At 37.7% G+C, this 18,499-nt stretch overlaps 1 protein-coding gene across 4 annotated transcripts; it reads left to right on the top strand.

The window, feature by feature from the left end:
- Positions 1–2,655: 2,655 nt before the first annotated feature.
- On the top strand, positions 2,656–12,982 carry g3bp2a (G3BP stress granule assembly factor 2a). 4 transcript variants are annotated; one of them, XM_059341805.1, is made up of 13 exons: positions 2,656–2,833; positions 4,544–4,662; positions 4,748–4,829; positions 5,275–5,448; positions 5,718–5,808; positions 5,934–6,039; positions 6,452–6,632; positions 6,884–6,985; positions 7,496–7,598; positions 7,700–7,759; positions 7,903–8,034; positions 8,142–8,260; positions 9,668–12,982. In XM_059341805.1, the coding sequence occupies exons 2-13, from the start codon at positions 4,568–4,570 to the stop codon at positions 9,947–9,949; spliced, it is 1,527 nt and encodes a 508-aa protein (XP_059197788.1). In that variant the 5' UTR covers positions 2,656–2,833; positions 4,544–4,567; the 3' UTR covers positions 9,950–12,982. The 4 variants fall into 4 exon arrangements, with proteins under 4 accessions (XP_059197788.1, XP_059197780.1, XP_059197804.1 ...); XM_059341797.1 differs by having other exon boundaries at positions 8,142–8,269; XM_059341821.1 differs by lacking the exon at positions 7,700–7,759.
- The last annotated feature ends 5,517 nt before the right edge of the window (positions 12,983–18,499 follow it).

Here is an 18,499-nt window from a genome sequence, read left to right as displayed (position 1 = left end):
AAGCTGCAAAATCTCCCCAAAAACGTTTAAGTTCTCTTTATCTTGCTTTTACATCAGACTGACACAGTATAATGATATAGCCGAATAATGCATAAAAATGCACTCTTTCTTAACTTAAGGTGCTTTGTGCAACCAACTCCTGTTCCCCAAACAAATAATTTCTTTGAAAGCTTTTTAAAAATGCTTTTTGATCCCTTTAAGATAACCAGTAAGCCTGAAATGTATTTAAAAAATGTTGAATACAGTATTTAAATGAATATAGTTATTTTGTAGCTCATTGACTGAGGCCTGTCTAACTCATTTGAACCTATAGATGTAAAACCAAGTGAAGATAACTTTGATAACTTTATAACAATAAAATTTATAGCCTGGGCATATACTGTGCTTATTGCAGTTTCGCAGAATGTTTTGAACATTGAAAATGTGTTGTAAAAACAAAGTAAAAGCTATTTAAACTGTAAGGGGTTTGCTTGGTGCATTAGTTGTATTTTTTCAGTTGAATCAACCAAACAACACAATGTAAATGGCATAGGCTACACTTTGGGATTGTTTAAAGTTTCCTTTTAGATATAAAGCATCTAAGCTGCAAAATGTCCAAAGATTCAAGTCCTGTAACATCTCCTTTATTTCATTTTTTCATCAGACTGTCACAGTATGATGTAGCCGAATATACATACAAATGCACTCTTTCATGAATAAGGAATATGATGGGTTAATTGAAAAAGGGAGGATCTTATTTACAACCTTACATTTCAAAATAAAGTCATCAACATTGCTAGATGTAGCAGTTTTCCCATTAAGCCAACCTTTTTTGAACACTAAAGTGGAATTTCTATAAATACAACCTTCCACAATATTTGAATGTCCTGACGTCCAAATGTTTAAAATTGTTGTCAAAAATGCCCTTGGTCCCAGTACTTCATTTGTTGTGGTACATATAGTCATAAGGTCATACTGGGATTCTTTTTCTCCCCATAATTTGACTATTTCCCAGAGTATAAAACACAAAGCTTTTTTTGACCACTTGGTGGCGCTCAATATCCAGACTTGTTAAAGCTGGGCAGACATCAATGACTCGGCTCACAAAACTTTCAGGACCTATGCACTGTTAAACTTATGTACATTTGTATTAAAGCACAATTCTTGTTTGATATAACATTTAATACATAGAAGAAGAGGCAATGGAGCTTCATAAAGTTTCCATTATGGCAGCAAATAAAATGTTATGGTCTCAGTTATTATGTACACAAATGTCTTGTGTGTTAGGCAGCTACCATCACTCACAGATTTTGACATTTTATATCAAAATGTATCAGACTCAATACTATAAAAGTGAAATGTTACACTCACCAAAAAAACATGTTTTTTTCTGATGGTTTAACATCTTATGTATGCAAGTTAAGGAAGCAAACATTTTGATTACATTTTTTATTTCTGTGACCTCCAAAAGACCAGAAAAGAGCTATGTGCCAACCAACTCTGCTATTTTCTTAACTTGAAATGAGTATCCTCATGTTTAAAATTTACCAGAGTTTAAATCAATGAAAGGAAATGTGGACCAAAATGGACATTTTCAGGAACATTTCACTAACTATGCAGATAAATGCAATTTCAGAATCTTGAGTGACAACTGGATTGATCCCCAGGGGGAAATTGCCGTTGTTACAGTTGTTGCTATATAAGAAATATAAATAAGTAAGTATGTAAAGAAAATAAAGATTTGAAAAAGAGCGCTATACTAAATATACAACAACAATACACAATACAAATGCATCAAGTCTTTAGTAAATAGATAATACTGAAATATAGAAATACATTTTCTATTAAACAGAGACATTTACAAATATGTATATGTAACAACAGTGTAAGTGACAAATTGTAGAGAAACTCCATATTGCACATTAATTATTATAAATAAAAAAGTTATTAATAATGTGCTTGTAGCAGCTGACGGAAGTAATGATAATAATAATAATACATTTTAGGGCGCCTTTCTACACCCTCAAGGACACCTTACAATACACAGTTAAAACAAGTGAATACAGTTAAAACAAGCAATTAAACATAAACATCAATACAATTAAAACAAACAAAAAACTAAGTAAGTAAGTCCAGTGGCCAGTCTATTGACTCTGGTGTCTGACACTCTGAGGGAAGTATTGAAAAGTTTCATTGCCAGAGGCAGGAAAGATTTCCCGTGGTGCATCTCGGTGGGCTCAGTCTTGCACTGAAAGTACTGCACTTTAGCAGCACCTCATGGAAAACAGGTATTTTTTTGTAAGCCTGTATTTTGTATTTGTTTCAATGTATTATGTAAAGCGACATTGAGGAGAGCTATATTAATCAAATGTATTATTATTATTATTACTATTATTATTATTATTATTTATTAACTCTTGCATAAAACTGTATTTGTAGCATGAAGAGTTTCTGAGTAAACAAAACAGCCACCAAAGAAAAACTAAAGAAGTGTGATGATCAACAACATCTACTACTACAGTCCAGTCAAGGTGTTTTTAGGACATTAGTAGAAAGTTTGGGGGGCGGGGCTATTTGTTTTGCGTCATAATTTATGCTGCCTAGTGTAAACAGTCCATTGGCTGAATCTTTGCGATGGGGGTTCCCTGCCCCAGATTGCAGGGGTAAAACAATAAATAGAACCTATCACTTTAAATCTTCAATCTCTGGTACAGCAGAGATCATAAACTGTTAGTTAGCAAAGCGAGGGAAATATCTCCATATACACCTGGGATATTTCACTACGGTTTACAGCCGGTTACTCATAGATATTTATTTCTAATAATTCTGTCTACATAGATAGGTCTTTCATAAGGTAAGTAAAAGCCATCCACCAAGCTAACCGTAACAGCTAATGTTAGCCGCATTGTCTACTCGCTAGACGAGTCTAATCAGTCGGAGCTGCCAACAAGCTGTGCTGTTACTGTACACATCGCCGAAATTAACTATTTTGCTCAATAATAACGTGTGTCAATTAAATTAGTAAAATCTGTCTTTCTTTGTTTTCTTTGAGCTAGCATAGCTCTCAAGTTGTTTAATTGATAATGGTTCAGTGTAAGTTGTGGGGGGGTTTATTTTAAAGTTTGACCAAACTGATATTACCTGGCGCGTATGGATTATGAAACGATTCAATTTAAATCAGTGATTGCTGTCAGTTCGGGAGCCTTACTAGCATAACATGGACACACTTTACTGGTGCACTAGCTCCAGTGGCTATCAGCGGCTCAACGCTGTGTCGCTCTGATGCTTTTCCCCGCTTCTAACTTGTGTTTGTGTGATATTAACGGAGATCAATGTCCCGCCACGTGCCGTTTTTCTGTGTTTGTCGATAATAGATCAGTGATTGTGTAACTGTGTTAGTCCCGCACATTGTGAAAGTGACAGCCGGCTGAAAGAAAAACGACGACGCCACAAGTTAGCTTAAGCTAATGATAGCTAGCTACCTAGCAGTGTCGCAGGCTCAGCGTTGCTTGTCTGCTCGCCGGGCTAGCCTTAGTTAGCCATCTAGGATGACAGCAAGGAGGCCGGTAGTCCAGAGTCTAGTGTACTCTTTCATTTGTTTTAACAGCCCATACAATGTTGACTTTGCTGACAGTGAGGGCGAACACTTATTAGGACAGAAACACACAATGCAAATTATGAATCCGTCATGACATGTGTCTAACGAACATGCGACATATGGGAGAAACTGCAAAATGTTGTTAGCATAAGGTTAGACATGAAAGGCCTAACTCGTACAGTAGGCCACTTGTCCACAAAGGGATGTACACATGTGTGTAATACATCTGTGTGATGTATACTTATTAAAAGTAGGATTTGATTGTCGTAAAGTTCGTGTTCTCTGTTGCCAAACGTGAATATCCGCATCAGTCGCTTCCCTTTTTTATGTACAGCCGGTTTCCCTCTTTGTCTCATTGGATGAACGTGATGGCGCAGTTGTGTGTTAGCCTGTGTGTTAGCCAGCTAGCTAAACAGTCAGCTGTCTTGCTTCTTCTCTAGGATTGCTGTGGGTCCGGTAAAACGTGGGCCCGATGAGACAGAAAGTAAAACGTTGGTCTGTTTATAAGGAAACGTGAATCTTTTCTACTTCCTGTACTTGCTACTCAAAACATCTATGTTTACTTGAGGTACAACAAACATTCACGAGTACCAATATGGACTTCCTTAATTGCCCTAACTTCAAATAATTCATATAGTGGTCTGGCAGATTCGGATCTTAATTTCCCAAGTCATTTATACCTACTCTCAGTTGCCAATTCATTAGATACACATCACTAAAACTAATGAAAGTTGAAATGTTCTGCTGGTTTCAGGCTGTAGTTGGTGTGGTGTTGTTGTTACTCTGAGCAAAAACACATTAGGATAGAAACCTCTCAGTATAATCAAATACATTTCACCAGCACCATACACTACATTGTCCAATTGTCCATAAATGTACCTAATAAACTGTCAACTGAGTGCATGCGTTTTTTAAATTTCTTGATGGCATTATTAAATTTCCTTCCTTGTTTATCCTCTGTTTCAGCACTTAATATTGTTTACCAAAGAAATGGTGATGGAGAAGCCAAGTCCCCTGCTTGTAGGGCGGGAGTTTGTGAGGCAGTATTACACACTCTTAAACAAGGCACCAGATTTCCTGCACAGGTAATTACCAAATTGTGATAAAAAAGATGCTAAATAAACGTGACGGTGTTTGTAATGCTGTTTAATTGTCATGGTGTGTCTTTAGGTTTTATGGGAGGAATTCTTCCTATGTTCATGGAGGACTTGACCCAAGTGGGAAGCTAGCGGAGGCAGTGTACGGGCAAGCGGTAGGTCCTATGGCCCAATAATGAAGATTCATATTAAATATACTGTGTAGCATGGTATTCAGAGTTGATTGAATACATATTCCTTTTTAATGATATTGAACAAAGAACAAAATACATTTTTGGCAGAATTTAGAAACTAGGCTGACATGGTTGTCACCTCATCTGAAACGTTATGCATCTTTTTATATCAAACTTATATTTACACATCAGTATTTCTGTTTATTGAATCTGACCAAAATGGAATCGGAGATAAAAATAAGTATTATCACTGACCCTCCTTCAAGATTGAGCGGAGTAATTATTGTGAAAGTAAACATCACACTGGCTGACCTCAGATTGTTGATTACTGCCATATTCTTGACATAAATGGGAATCTCATTTTACAGTGTGGTAATATCTTTTCGATTACAACATAATGTTGATCATTTGTCCTCGCATCTCTTAGGAAATCCACAAGAAGGTCATGTCCCTGCAGTTCAGCGAGTGCCACACAAAGATCAGGCATGTGGATGCCCACGCAACACTGAGTGATGGAGTGGTGGTGCAAGTCCTCGGCGAGCTGTCCAACAATGGTCAGCCCATGAGGAAGTTTATGCAAACTTTTGTCCTCGCCCCAGAGGTGAGTGCACCCTATACTTTTCAGTACAATTAAAACATATCAAGTTTGAGTGATAATAACCATTATCAATAACTATTTTCTAAGATTTGTGGCTTAATAAATGTAAAAAAAAATCACAGCTGGTTACGAGAGATCTGTTACATTTGCTATTACAAAAAAGAACATAATTGGAGTCGCCACTGTAACCTAAATAAATGTTATGGTCCTTTAATTTAATGTCACTGACTTCGATTTTAAGATGGACATTCTATTTGCCTAATTTTCATTAGGGTTCAGTGGCGAACAAGTTCTACGTCCACAATGACATCTTCCGTTACGAGGACGAGGTTTTTGGGGACTCTGAAGCTGAGCTTGATGAAGGTGACATGTTCACAAATATTCCAAACAGACCTTTCTTTTTTAGTGTTTAGTCAATGTTGTCATGGTTAAATGTTTTGTTGCAAATGCAAATCATTTCTAAATTGTTTTTGCTTTCTCTCACTTAGAATCAGAGGAAGAAGTTGAAGAGGAGCCGGAGGAGAGGCAGCCATCCCCTGAACCACTTCAAGAAAGCCCCAACAGCACCACCTACTACGAACCTCACCCCGTCACGTATGCTAAAACTTCATCATGTCTCAATAATATTTGAGTTATTTATTGTTTTTGCGTGAAGGAGTTTGCCTTTTTAAGTAGGGCTTACTATTTGACAATAACTGCTATTTTTTTATACAGTATATATTGTGATATAAGAAATTGGCCTGCAGGAGTTTTTAAAGTTCTGTGCATCTATCTGGTGCACTCTGAGAGGGACAATAAGAGGTTAGATTAATTAAAATTATTATTTGTTAGGACTTAGAACCGCACACAAATTTTCCTTTTGTATCCAGCAGCAAAAAAAAAAGTTGCGTGACTTGTTTGAGTTTAATTTGCCTTACATGACTTTGCATGTCCTGTGTAACGTGTGACCCGACTTTAAACCTGGTTTATCTATGGAATTGACCGCATGTTTATTTGTCCCCTGTAGTAATGGAGTCGAGGAGCCCATGGAGGAGCCAGCTCCAGAACCTGAGCCAGAGCCTGAACCAGAGCCCAAAGTAGAGGAGATAAAACCTGAAGTAGATGAGAAGGTTCTGGAAGAGATGGAGGAGAAAGCACCATCACCGGTCCCTGTGGAGTCCCCACCAAACACCCAGGAGGCTCCTAAGGTCAGATGGATGTGTCTCTCTGTGGTTTACTTGATTTAGATTCTTTGAGGTCACAGTCAGAGTTCGCTGGATCTTTATGCATCTAAACTGAAGTGCTACAATTACTCTTTAAACGGTGCTATGTATATTATGCATTATAATCTCACATTTTAGAGTTATTTCGGTAATATACCTGTAACATACACCTACTTGTGTTTATAGTAAAGTTTTCAGTGGTTACTGTTAACAATGCATTACTGCATCTCTCGCAGACTTTCTCATGGGCCTCTGTGACCAGTAAAAACCTTCCTCCGAGTGGCACAGTCGCCTCCTCTGGATTATCACCCCACGTTGTTAAAGCTCCGAGCTCACAGGTAACATTTTATAATAAAAATAACTGTCAGGACACGTTAGAAAGGGGGCACTGTATAACAGTCTACCACAATGTTTATTTCAAGCATACATTGCATTGAAGATTAGATTGTAGTGAACAGCAGCAGTTGATGAACTTTGACAAAATTGAAAGCTGGTTCATTTTGTGCAGTGTCTCCTTTTATTGTGCTGTGTTTAAAATACTAGGGTTTGTACTTTTCAGCACCCAAAACCCCCAAATAAATGCATTTAACTCCTTTTAACAAAAAACGTAATTTAACCTGGCAAGCATAGGACCTGCAGGTCTACCATTGCATTGATTGGTTAATTTATTTGTGGTATTGTATGACATAAGCAAATCTGAAGTAACCAATTAAATCACACAATAAATAAATAAACAGCTCAGTGACCTAAACTGATTGAATTGAGCTCCATGCAAAAACTATGATGAAAAGGATGTAAGGTTGATGTTTTTTTAATTATTTTTATTTTTTATGGACACCCCCACACAGCCCAGAGTGGAAGCCAAAACGGAGACACAGACGCCACCACTTCGGCCCAGAGACCAGCGCACACGGGACAGACCGACTTTCACTCAACGGGGTCCCAGGCCTGGTAATGCCAACACACGTTACCATGCTGAGGAATATTCCATACATTTTTTTTGCTTTTCATTGGGTTTATTCTTACAGCCTGCATGTTTTTGTCACTATTAGATGGTGTTGCATCTTCGGAGTCACAAACGGGGAAACCACACTTAAGTTTTGTTAACAAAGGTAAACATGACCGTTTTAAGTCGCACATATATACATCTATATACTTACTCATTACGAATATTGAGCCATTGTCGTGCAATGTGTTCCACTTTCTTGACGTAAATGATGCCTTTGAGATGATCGGATGTTGTTCTGACCTGCAGGTGGTCGGGGAGATACAGAGTCTGGTGACATGGACAGCAGACGGATTGTTCGGTACCCAGACAGTCACCAGCTTTTTGTCGGAAACCTCCCACATGACATTGACGAGAGCGAGCTCAAAGATTTCTTCATGAGTAGGTTTCCTTGAAAAAGCAACATTTTGTCAATACATTTTGTGTGTTGTGTAAAAATCTCTCAAAGCAGTTTTTGGAACGTAAATGTATTCTTTTTTTCTTTCCAGCATATGGAAATGTTGTGGAGCTGCGGATCAACACCAAGGGTGTTGGCGGGAAGCTGCCCAACTTTGGATTTGTGGTCTTTGATGACTCTGATCCTGTGCAAAGAATTCTGGGGGCCAAGGTAGAAGGGGCATGTATTGAAATTTCATTACCCACTTTCATTCACTTGGTGGCGGTTTGGTGACACACATTTCTACAATTAGTCCACAATGTGACACAGTGGAGACAAACCTCCACAGTAAAATGACTGAAGCCATTATCTTTTATTACACATATGTAATGCTTGCTTTAAATGATCATGTCTGTAACGAATCACGCTCATAAATTAGATATCTGAGGCTGTGTTCATACCAACTGTGTAAAAAACCAAACCAAAAAAAACACACAAGGAGCTGCATCACTTTTTTGCTGCAGGTGAGATCAAATATGAACCAAGAAGTGCAATTCGAAGGCTAATCAAACGCCAAGGCACTACAGTGGTTTACACTGCTTTGAATGTAATGCCATTTTAGTCATTATCGAAAAAGTAATTGCATAAATACTAAGCAAATATGCCTATTAAAGAAATATTGAAATCAAAAAAATATTTTTTTAAAGACTTTCAGTGGACTTTTATTTCATAATTCCAAATCCACTGAAATAAATGCTATAAATACCTCGTATTTAATATGTAGAAGCCAAATTTGTCTTTTTGTAATGAATCCATGATTTCATACAAAAATTAATGCAACGTGGTTCCCTATTATATCAAGAAAAAACGTTTCATGTCACGTTTTCTCTTTGGCAATGTGACATGGAAATTATTAAGGTTAGGCAAAAAAAAAAAAACGCTTAATAACTACTTATGTGCAAAACTAAGTGATGCAGTTGCGTGACGTTGTAGAACTTAGTAAAGAACTTTCCAATGGGACACAAACATCTGTCTCCTGGGTTTGTGCCCTCCCACCACCTGCTGTTAAAGTGTTTGCTGTTTGTATGCTACATAAACTCACACAATTTTATGAGATGCATATGAAATTCAGTGCAATACTTTCAGTAGGATTCACTACGAAACATTCATGAGAACAACCTGCATGACAACAGTGAGGTAAACAATAGAAATAATCCCGTCATTTAACAAAGTAATCAACAGGAAAATGCGCCTGCATGATTTGGATTGACCATTGCAGCGTTCGGTTTTACTTCTTTGCGGCTTTTGAAAAACTCTGCATTGGCACCCTGACTGCAACACAAGATTGGTCTCATTCAAATAACTGATTGGACTGCTTTTTTCACATAGGTTCACATAAGTTGGTTGGAACACATTCTAAGAAATAAACACGGCCTTAAAATAGTTTAAATGGCAGGGACCCAGAACATGTCGGGTTAGATCAACATGACACAACAGGGCTGACGTGGTGGTGGGTTCTGGGACAGAGTGACAAACTTGTGTGCAAACCCAGTGAATGATGTGGGTTGTGAAATTGATTAATTGGGGAAATATTCAGTGCTGGTTTCTCTTGTAGTGACTGTTGTTTTCTCCCTGCAGCCCATCATGTTTCGAGGAGAGGTACGTCTGAACGTGGAGGAGAAGAAGACCAGGGCGGTGCGTGAACGAGAGACCCGGGGTGGAGGAGACGAGCGTCGGGACATGAGGCGCAACGACCGGGGCCCCGGAGGTTCAAGAGGCATCGTGGGAAGTGGAATGATGCGAGAGCGCGACGGGAGGGGACCACCACCACGAGGCGGCATGGCCCCCAAACCTGGGATGGGCTCTGGAAGAGGCTCCGGTGGCCAGGGAGAGGGTCGCTTCACGACCCAGCGCCGCTGAGAAGAGCACCACCTGCAGTGTGGAAGTAGTACCGTGTTCTTCATCTTCAACCGTTCTCGTTAACGAAAAGAAATCTTCATGTATAAACGTATATATTTGGTTTTTTTTGTTTTATTTTTTATTTTTTGTTCCCTCTTTGCTTTGGAATGTGACACAGCCTGTCAACCTTTGTTTGTGAAATAGACAAAACAAAAATAAGCAAACAAAAAATTTCGCTTATTAGTTGTGAGCTGAGCATCCTTTTCGGGTATCTCAAGAATTCACAAACTTTAATTTGTAAATTTGTGAAAAAAGGCGAACCAACCAGGAGTAATCTGCCACATTAGGAGGGACTGATGAGACTTTTAACTACGATAATACAGCCCATCATTTGGAAAAGAGATTATATGCCTTGACTTAACTGAGGCGCTGCTTCACGAAATCCCTCTATTGCACATTTTATATGGTAGTTTTCTGCCCGTTACTGTTGGAAAAGAGTGAGATGCAAAATTTGTGCAGTTCCAGGGGAAAAGCTTGCCTTTTTCTTTTTTCCTTTTGAGAGACCACTGCTTCAAAATTGCATAATGCACTCATCAATATGCACTAATGGGTACTTTTGTCTTATTACATTGACATCCATGCTCGGAACGCAGCTGGAGAGACCTGTTTTGTCTCAAAGCGATACGACTTTCCGGGGCAGGCCTCGCTCACAGCCTGTCTGCTGTGACCAATGTACTTTTCACACTTTTGACCCAAAACTACGCTTCAATTACTGCTGGATGGACAAGATGACAAGCAAATCTACATTATATTTTTCCTCATTTATAAATCGAATAAAAACAAAAAAAAGCTCAAATCCTGGACTTTTCACCAAACGAGTGGGGGGACAAGAGGATACACAAGTTGAACAATAGAAGAGTGGTGGTAATGATGGCGGCTCGCTCTTGTTATTTTTCGTTTTTTCTTCTGATTCCAGCTTTGTTTTCTTGTTTGTTTGTTTTTTTCCCCCCTGCCAGCTAGACCGCGAAACTGGGATGGATGACACCTTCCCTCCCTCTTCCCTCCCTTTCTCTCCTTAAGTGCGGAGTAACAGAATAAATGTACAGCAAAAATCATAGTTTACTGTATGTTTTGTTTTCTGTGTATATTTTCTTTTTTTTTTTTCTCTCTCGACTTGATAAAAGCATGAATGGTGCCTTCTATTTCACCTTTTCCAGTCTTACTAAAGCGGTTCGGGGCTTTCTGCCTCCCTAATACGGAGCTGCTCATTTTTGAATTATTGTTTTTGGGAGCATATATAAAAAAAAAATTGCAGTATTCACAAGTTTTGAGTTTTTTCAGGTGCATATTTCATTTTTCCATACTGTTTTACTACCTAAGATGATCTGCTGTGAGTTTTGTACATTTGTTTTGTATTGTGTCCTGGGTTTTTGTAGAGACAATAGGTGCCTCCAGTTCTGTTTGATGTTAAAAGGTTAAGAGGTGCATCTGAAGAACAACTCCCCCCTTGAGAAAAAAAAAAAGGTACATTAATGATGGTGGCAGTGAAATGCTTGCTCCTTGGTTTAACAAGTCATAGCTCTACACAACTGTGCAACTAAACGTGCAGTTTGGAAAGAGTTAATGTCTCACAATGTGATTCAGATTCTACTGATCCTTACTTTCAGTCTGACCGTAGTTTTTGCAACTCATGGCAAAAAAAAAAAGTTGTCGGACTTCTTTTCTCAGCAACAATTTTGTATTGATCTGTGTGGGCGGGCTGGCCGCAGTTCAGCAGCCTGCAAACTCGCAAATAATTGTGCTCACTTTTCTAGCCGTTTGTGCATTTGTATTTTCATATGCTGATTATTCATTGTGCTTTTTTAAAATTAATTTTCCATTGAAGGCAAGTCTGATCTGAACGCCATACTCGTCTCCCTGTTGTCCTCTATTTTCTTTTACCACTCTGTAGGGAGGGAGGGAGGGAGGGAAGAACTTTTTGGTTTCAGCAGGAAAGGAAAACATAAGATGTTATCTTTTTTTTTTTTTTTTTTTTTTCTTTAATTTTTTTATTATCTTGCACTGAAACGGGAAGTGAAATCGATGTAGCATTTTTCTGGACAAATATACTAATGAGGTCTTCCTTGTCTGGTGGTATTGCACTATTTACAACATTTCTGGGACAATCTGTCATTTTGAACACAGACTCTCCAAATTTTTCATCCGGCAGTGAAAAAAAAAAATTATTAGTGCTCATTTTGTTCTCAGCATGAATGAATATTTGCAGTTAAAACAAGATTTGATGTACAGACATGGCATATTTTCTGTAGTTTTCCACAGTAATGCTCACCTACTCTCCCTTTGTAGTTGAGATTAAATATTTTCAGATGTGAAATTAGTTTTCGATAGAGACTTAATTTGTTACCATCAGCCTTTGATCTAATATTGCAGAAAAACTACAGCTCTTTGGTCCTCCAGTGTTATTAACAGACAGTTTCTCATGGGTGCCTCTACCCCGAATGTTTATTTGTCAGGTAATTGCTAAACTTGAGCACTTGACTGCAATCATACTTTTTTACAGCAATGGTCAGTGAAGAGGGGGACGAAGAAGAGCCATCATGCTTTCAGAATAATTTGTGCTTTTACATCGTAGTGATGGTAAAATGTTTGAGGATATAAATTCACAGTTGGATACTTATTATTTTTCACCCAGGGTTATTAATGACCTGCCCTTTTCCAAACTTTTAAGGATCCTCAAAAGAGAAAAAAAAACATGCTGTAAATTAATTTTCCTGTGGTTGAAAATGCAGCAAAGTGGATCCTCATTGTGAATCATTCCAGTCCTTTTGAATGAAAATAGAAGTACCTTCTTGGCTTTAGCAGGTGTGGTAAACAGTTGGCTGCCATCTTAATTTTACTGTGTTTACCCTTTACTTGTTGCTAGTACAAAAGTGTTGCAGGTGGAGAATCTTTTTTTGTTTTGTTTTTTTGTTTATTTCTTTCTTTTGTTCTTTTTTCTTTTCCATTTTGAATGTGTTGGACTTAACATACAATAAACTACTGATATCAGCACCACTCATACCGTTTGTCATGTTTACAGGTTTCTCTATAAAATAATTGAAACAAGCTGTAGTGACAGCTGAATTTTTGATGCAGAGAAAACTTTGTTTTAATCTAAAATATTTTGCTCTTTTAGAGAAATTTTTGTTGAGGACTGATTTTCTTTTTTGTAAGCCTTATACTTTGCTGCCTAGGAGGTTCGGTTCTGTTGCATGGAGCATGCATAGAATTGGGACTTACTGCTTCATCATAACATTGCGCATTGAACTTTGGCCTCTTGCTCATAAATGCTGTGTAGAGTTATGGGTCAGAACAATATATGGTAACTGTGTTTGCTCAATGTGATTTTGCAATTTTGTGGCTAATGTGTTGCAGGAATGGATAATGGTAATGTCTGGTGTGAATATTTTGGATATTAGTTTAGTATGCAAGATGTGCAATTTTTTACAATTCAAGTCTGTTTTAGTGCTGTTTAGTGAGAAGGTTTTTTTTACGCATAGACACCAGTATAAATCATACAGATATCGTGCTGTGTATGTGTTTTAACAGCATCTATGTTCATTGATTAAGACGTGCAGATTCCTCTCACTCGCTACATACGGCGTGGATATTGAATCAAACAGTTGATTTCTTCCCATGAAGCCGATGTGAAGCTCACAGACAGACCGGGAGCCTTGATGTATCAATTAACATAGTTTGTAAGTTAAAAACAGATATACAGCGGGAAATTTGTGTGATTTAAACAGCTCTCTGAGCATAAAATGCTTCACTAAACGTGACTGTGGATTGCACGATAGAGGGTAAATGTGGCGCCCATGTCTTGCAACAATAGCGCTTTTGCACCACTCTGCTTGGACGCTAATAATTACTTTTAAATTTGTAATGAGTTAAGTAAAATCACTGTTCGTCTGAGGCCAATGACCCGTTTGTAGGGCTGACTTCCGGGTGGTCAAAATAAGGAAGTTAACATTTTTTTTAATCGGCTTTGTAAGTTCTTTATGAGGAATGACACACACACATCATGTTTGTTGGAAACAATTTGTTTTGATGAGATAATGAATTCTAGCTTACAGTAAAACTGCACATTTTACCTTTAACAGTGAAAGATGCCCTTAAGTGGAAAAATGAATTGCAATCATGTGAACCTTGAATACAGTTATTAATTTATAATTACTGCAACTAAAGGACTCAATCAGTGTAATCCTCCAGCATCTCTTCAGTCATTATCCTCTTCAGATGATGTGTCACTTGATGCAGACTCAAAGCTTTGAGCCCGGAGGGGACCTCGCTGATTTCCTGTTGGTTTGCTGTGAGGGCTCTTTGGGAACTGTTTCTCTCTCTGAAGATCCAAGAACCATCGAGGCGCCGGGAGAAAGCCAGATGTACCAACAGGAGAGTGTGGAAGAAGCTGACCCCCTCCCTGGATAAAGCCGGTATTAGCAGCACCTTGTCCAAACACATAAGAGCCTCCTCTCACTGGATACTGGAGAACGTAAAAAGGCATGGCAGGTTGGTAGAGGACGTTTGGTGGAGGAGGAGCCGGCTTCGGTCCTGGTGTTCTGACGAGGATCGGAGGTGGAGGAGTCAAAGGTTCATCGGTGGCGGGAACAACATGACATGGAAGGTTTTCATTTCTTGTCCCAACGGCAGCAGCATTTTTCACAAAAGACCCTGAGAAAAGAAGCAATGCTAATCTGATTTATCATCACTCACTGGCATATTAATATTCTCAAATTTGCGTGCTGAAAAATGAATTCATTTCATACCTTGTTTGCCATTTCCAGAATCGTCTTGTTGATAGTTGATAAGGTTGCTCCTGACAGGAAGGGCTCCTTTAAGAAAAGGCTTTTATTTTACTATTATGTCTTTTATTTTCTGTCATCAGGATTTTCTGAAACACGTCATGAGTCTAATGCATTTTGACTGTTAAACTTGTAATAAATAATAACTTTTCTCCAAATTTTAACTCTGCACACCCAGTCATTGATATTTAATGTTAAAAATAATATTTGAAGACTTCTTTTAACAGTTCATATTCTCCATAGAATTTCATTTCACAGTATAAAACTCTAAATGCTGTAAAGCCCTCTTTACAGTGCAATAAATACAATTCTACTGGGTAAATAATGAATCTTTTTATTATCTTAGAAGTCAGAATTAAGTGGATCAATTTAATATTACATCAAATCAAAATGATTAAATAAAATAAATTAAATTTTAACTATATTCAATCTAATGTCTGAAAGTCAGCATTAAGTATATAAATTTACATTGAATTCACATTCAATTTAAATGATTAAATTAAATAAATGTATTATATTTAGTGTAACGTCTAAAAGTCAGAGTTAAAGTCAGGTAAATTAAATAACAATTATTAAATAAAAAATATCTATAAATAAAATAAAAATCAGGTAATATATTTAGTCTAAAAGTAGTTTTAAGACAAGACAACTCAATTTCATTCAAAAATCATCAATTTGATAAAAAAAAACCCATCTCTGTTCGCTGCACAATATCTTTTAACGACTGTGTTAAAGAACGGTGGCTGAGACGAGTCTTACCTGTGTTTTGTATCTGTGAGCACAGAAGAAGAGTCAGAGCTGCTGTTAACAGGTCCATCGCTGATAGAAAATGTTCCCTGGAGACCCTCTGGGAAGCTTTTTAAAACAAGAGGTGACACCTTATTTGTTTTGCTAATTAATTTGTGTAATGACTCAGGTGTTGTATCACTCTGTATAAATATAATTTAGATAATCGCACTGGGTTACACCACTTTACCAACAGGATCTCAATTACTTTTAATTACTAAATGTGCCTGAATCATCTTGTCTGTGTTTTTGTAACGGTTCACTGAGAAACCGTCTGAGCTCGGATCAGTGAGTCACAAGAGGTCTTATATGTGTTTTTTTTAAGTTTCAAGGTTACATTTTTTAATCTATAAATCATAAATGTTACAGGGCTGATGTCCTAATCAACCAACAATGATGATATTGAACACTAATGACACAAGGCCTCACTACAAGACATTTCACCCCAGAACCATAAATACATAATTTTTCTCTTACGTGTAGTGCTATTTATCAGATTGTTCTGGTTTGAGTTGTCGACTGTTAGAGCTACTGAACATAGAGATGTGTACTTTTTCTTGACATCAGTGTTTCTTACAAGAAATCTTCACCCGCTCAATAATCTACAGACCTTGTGGTCTGCAGTTTAATGTAACCATTGAAAAATATTGAAAATATTGTCTTTTTTAGTATAGTTCTGGTATGAAACTGCTCAAAACAAGGTCTGTGAATTATCTGGAGTTGCTATTATCTTTGGGCTTTTTGAGCACCACAAACTGAGTGCCATCTAGTCCCAGTATAATGAAGAGAAGGCAGACATCTCTACAGTTAAAATTAAAAATATGTATTTTGGATTTTGGGGTGAACATTCGCTTTAACTTCTCCCAGATGTTGGACCATCCATGGTTACTTGACTGTGTGCTGTATTTGGATGTATGTCTATAGTAAGTGTGACATTATGTATGTTTCCTTTTATTTTATTGTACATTGGTTTATTATTATTGTAATAATTATGATTATTATTTTGAAAATTATTCATCTATGTATTCTCATTTCCCTTTTCTTATATTGTTTTTCATCGTATTGTACTGTTTGTGTTGAAAATGGCAATACACACGTAAGAAAACAAAAGCAAAATCTGAACATAAGACAAGACATTTTAATGTTATTATTATTATTATAATTATTATAATTATTATAGTTATTGTTATTTGATAATAACTATAATAAGCGTTATGTTATTTATGTCATGCATGTGTCTTATGTATAATGTGTATATAATGTATGTATAGTTATGTATGTACCTAATGTCTTATTTATTATTCTTACTTTAACATTTAAAATCTCAAGCTGCTGTGACGACTGAATTTGGCCACTGTAGGATAAATAAAGTCTCATCTTGTTTTATCTTAGCTTATCTTAAGTTAAATTTGACTAAAATATGAACATGAATGAATATATTAGCAAAGTATGTACTATTATACTATTCGCTATCTACACCACCTCTCTGGGTCAGGTTATCCGCTCACATGGCTTTTCCTATCACTGCTATGCAGATGACACTCTATCGCTCTAACGCTCTATCTGTCATTTCCTCCTGATGACCCATCGGTCTCTGCTCGGGTCTCTGACTGCCTCTCAGACATAGCCACTTGGATGAAGGCACATCACCTCCAGCTGAACCTTTCAAAAACTGAACTGCTGGTCCTCCCTGCTAAACCCACAATACACCACAACATCAACATCAAGATTGACTCCCTGTGTCTTTCACCCACCAAGGTGGTGCGAAACTTAGGGGTGATGATTGATGACCAACTCACCTTCTCCAGTCATGTCGCCTCAGTTACCCGGTCATGCCGCTTTGCACTTTACAACATCAGAAAAATCAGACCTTACCTAACTCAACATGCCACTCAACTCCTGACACAGGCTGTTGTCATCTCAAAACTTGACTACTGTAATGCCTTCCTGACAGGCCTGCCAGCCTGCTCAGTAAAACCGCTTCAGATGATCCAGAACGCGGCGGCGCGTCTGGTCTACAACCAGCCAAAAAGGTCACATGTCACTCCGCTGCTCATTGAGCTCCACTGGCTACCTGTTGCAGCCCGCATCAAATTCAAATCTCTAATGCTGGCCTACAAAGTTGTCTCCGGTACTGCTCCTACCTACCTGAACGCCCTGATTCAGACATATGCTACCTCACCACCGTTGCGCTCTTCTCATGAACGGCGCCTGGCTCTGCCCCCCGTTGGTCCAAGGCAATCCAGACTCTTTGCATTTCTTGTTCCCCGCTGGTGGAACACACTACCAGTTCCAACCAGAGCAGGGGCGTCCCTCTCTACCTTTAAAAAACTCCTGAAGACCCAGCTCTTCAGAGAGCATCTTCTCTCCTAGACCACATGATAAGTCTACTCCTCAAAGAATTGTGACTAGCACTAATAGCTCTTATTGCACTATACCTTGATTGTTTGCTTTTTACTCTTCCTGTAAGTCGTTTTGGATAAAAGCGTCTGCTAAATGACTAAATGTAAATGTAAAAATTTATGTTTTTTTATGTAGATATTATTGCAAATGAATAAACTAAATCAAAGAAACTGTAAATAAGGATGTAGTTAATACATACACAGTCATGGAAAAAAATATTGAACCACCCTTGTTTTCTTCAATTTCTTGTTCATTTTAATGCCTGGTACAACTAAAGGTACATTTGTTTGGAATATATAAATATAATGATAACAACAAAAATAGCCCCAAATAGCAAACAAATGTACCTTTAGTTGTACCAGGCATTAAATCAACAAGAAATTAAAGAAAAAGGGTGGTCTCATATTTTTTTTCTATGACCGTAGAATTAATCAATCAGTAATCAATTACTTTTTCTTTCCCTTTAAACCAGTGAACTGTCTGCTGATCAGCCACGTATCGCCACGTCTGCGCGCATGCGCAGTGTCCTCACATTAGTGTT

This window comes from Centropristis striata, chromosome 1, assembly GCF_030273125.1.
Source record: "Centropristis striata isolate RG_2023a ecotype Rhode Island chromosome 1, C.striata_1.0, whole genome shotgun sequence".
Lineage (NCBI taxonomy): Eukaryota > Metazoa > Chordata > Actinopteri > Perciformes > Serranidae > Centropristis > Centropristis striata.
This window is presented reverse-complemented; position numbering and strand designations above follow the sequence as displayed.

Coding starts and splice junctions, on each gene's coding strand:
- g3bp2a (XM_059341797.1), top strand. CDS start 4,568: ATGGTGATGGAGAAGCCAAGTCCCCTGCTTGTAGGGCGGGAGTTTGTG. Junction 5,449..5,717: donor CTTTTGTCCTCGCCCCAGAG/GTGAGTGCACCC, acceptor AATTTTCATTAG/GGTTCAGTGGCGAACAAGTT. Junction 6,986..7,495: donor TTAAAGCTCCGAGCTCACAG/GTAACATTTTAT, acceptor ACCCCCACACAG/CCCAGAGTGGAAGCCAAAAC.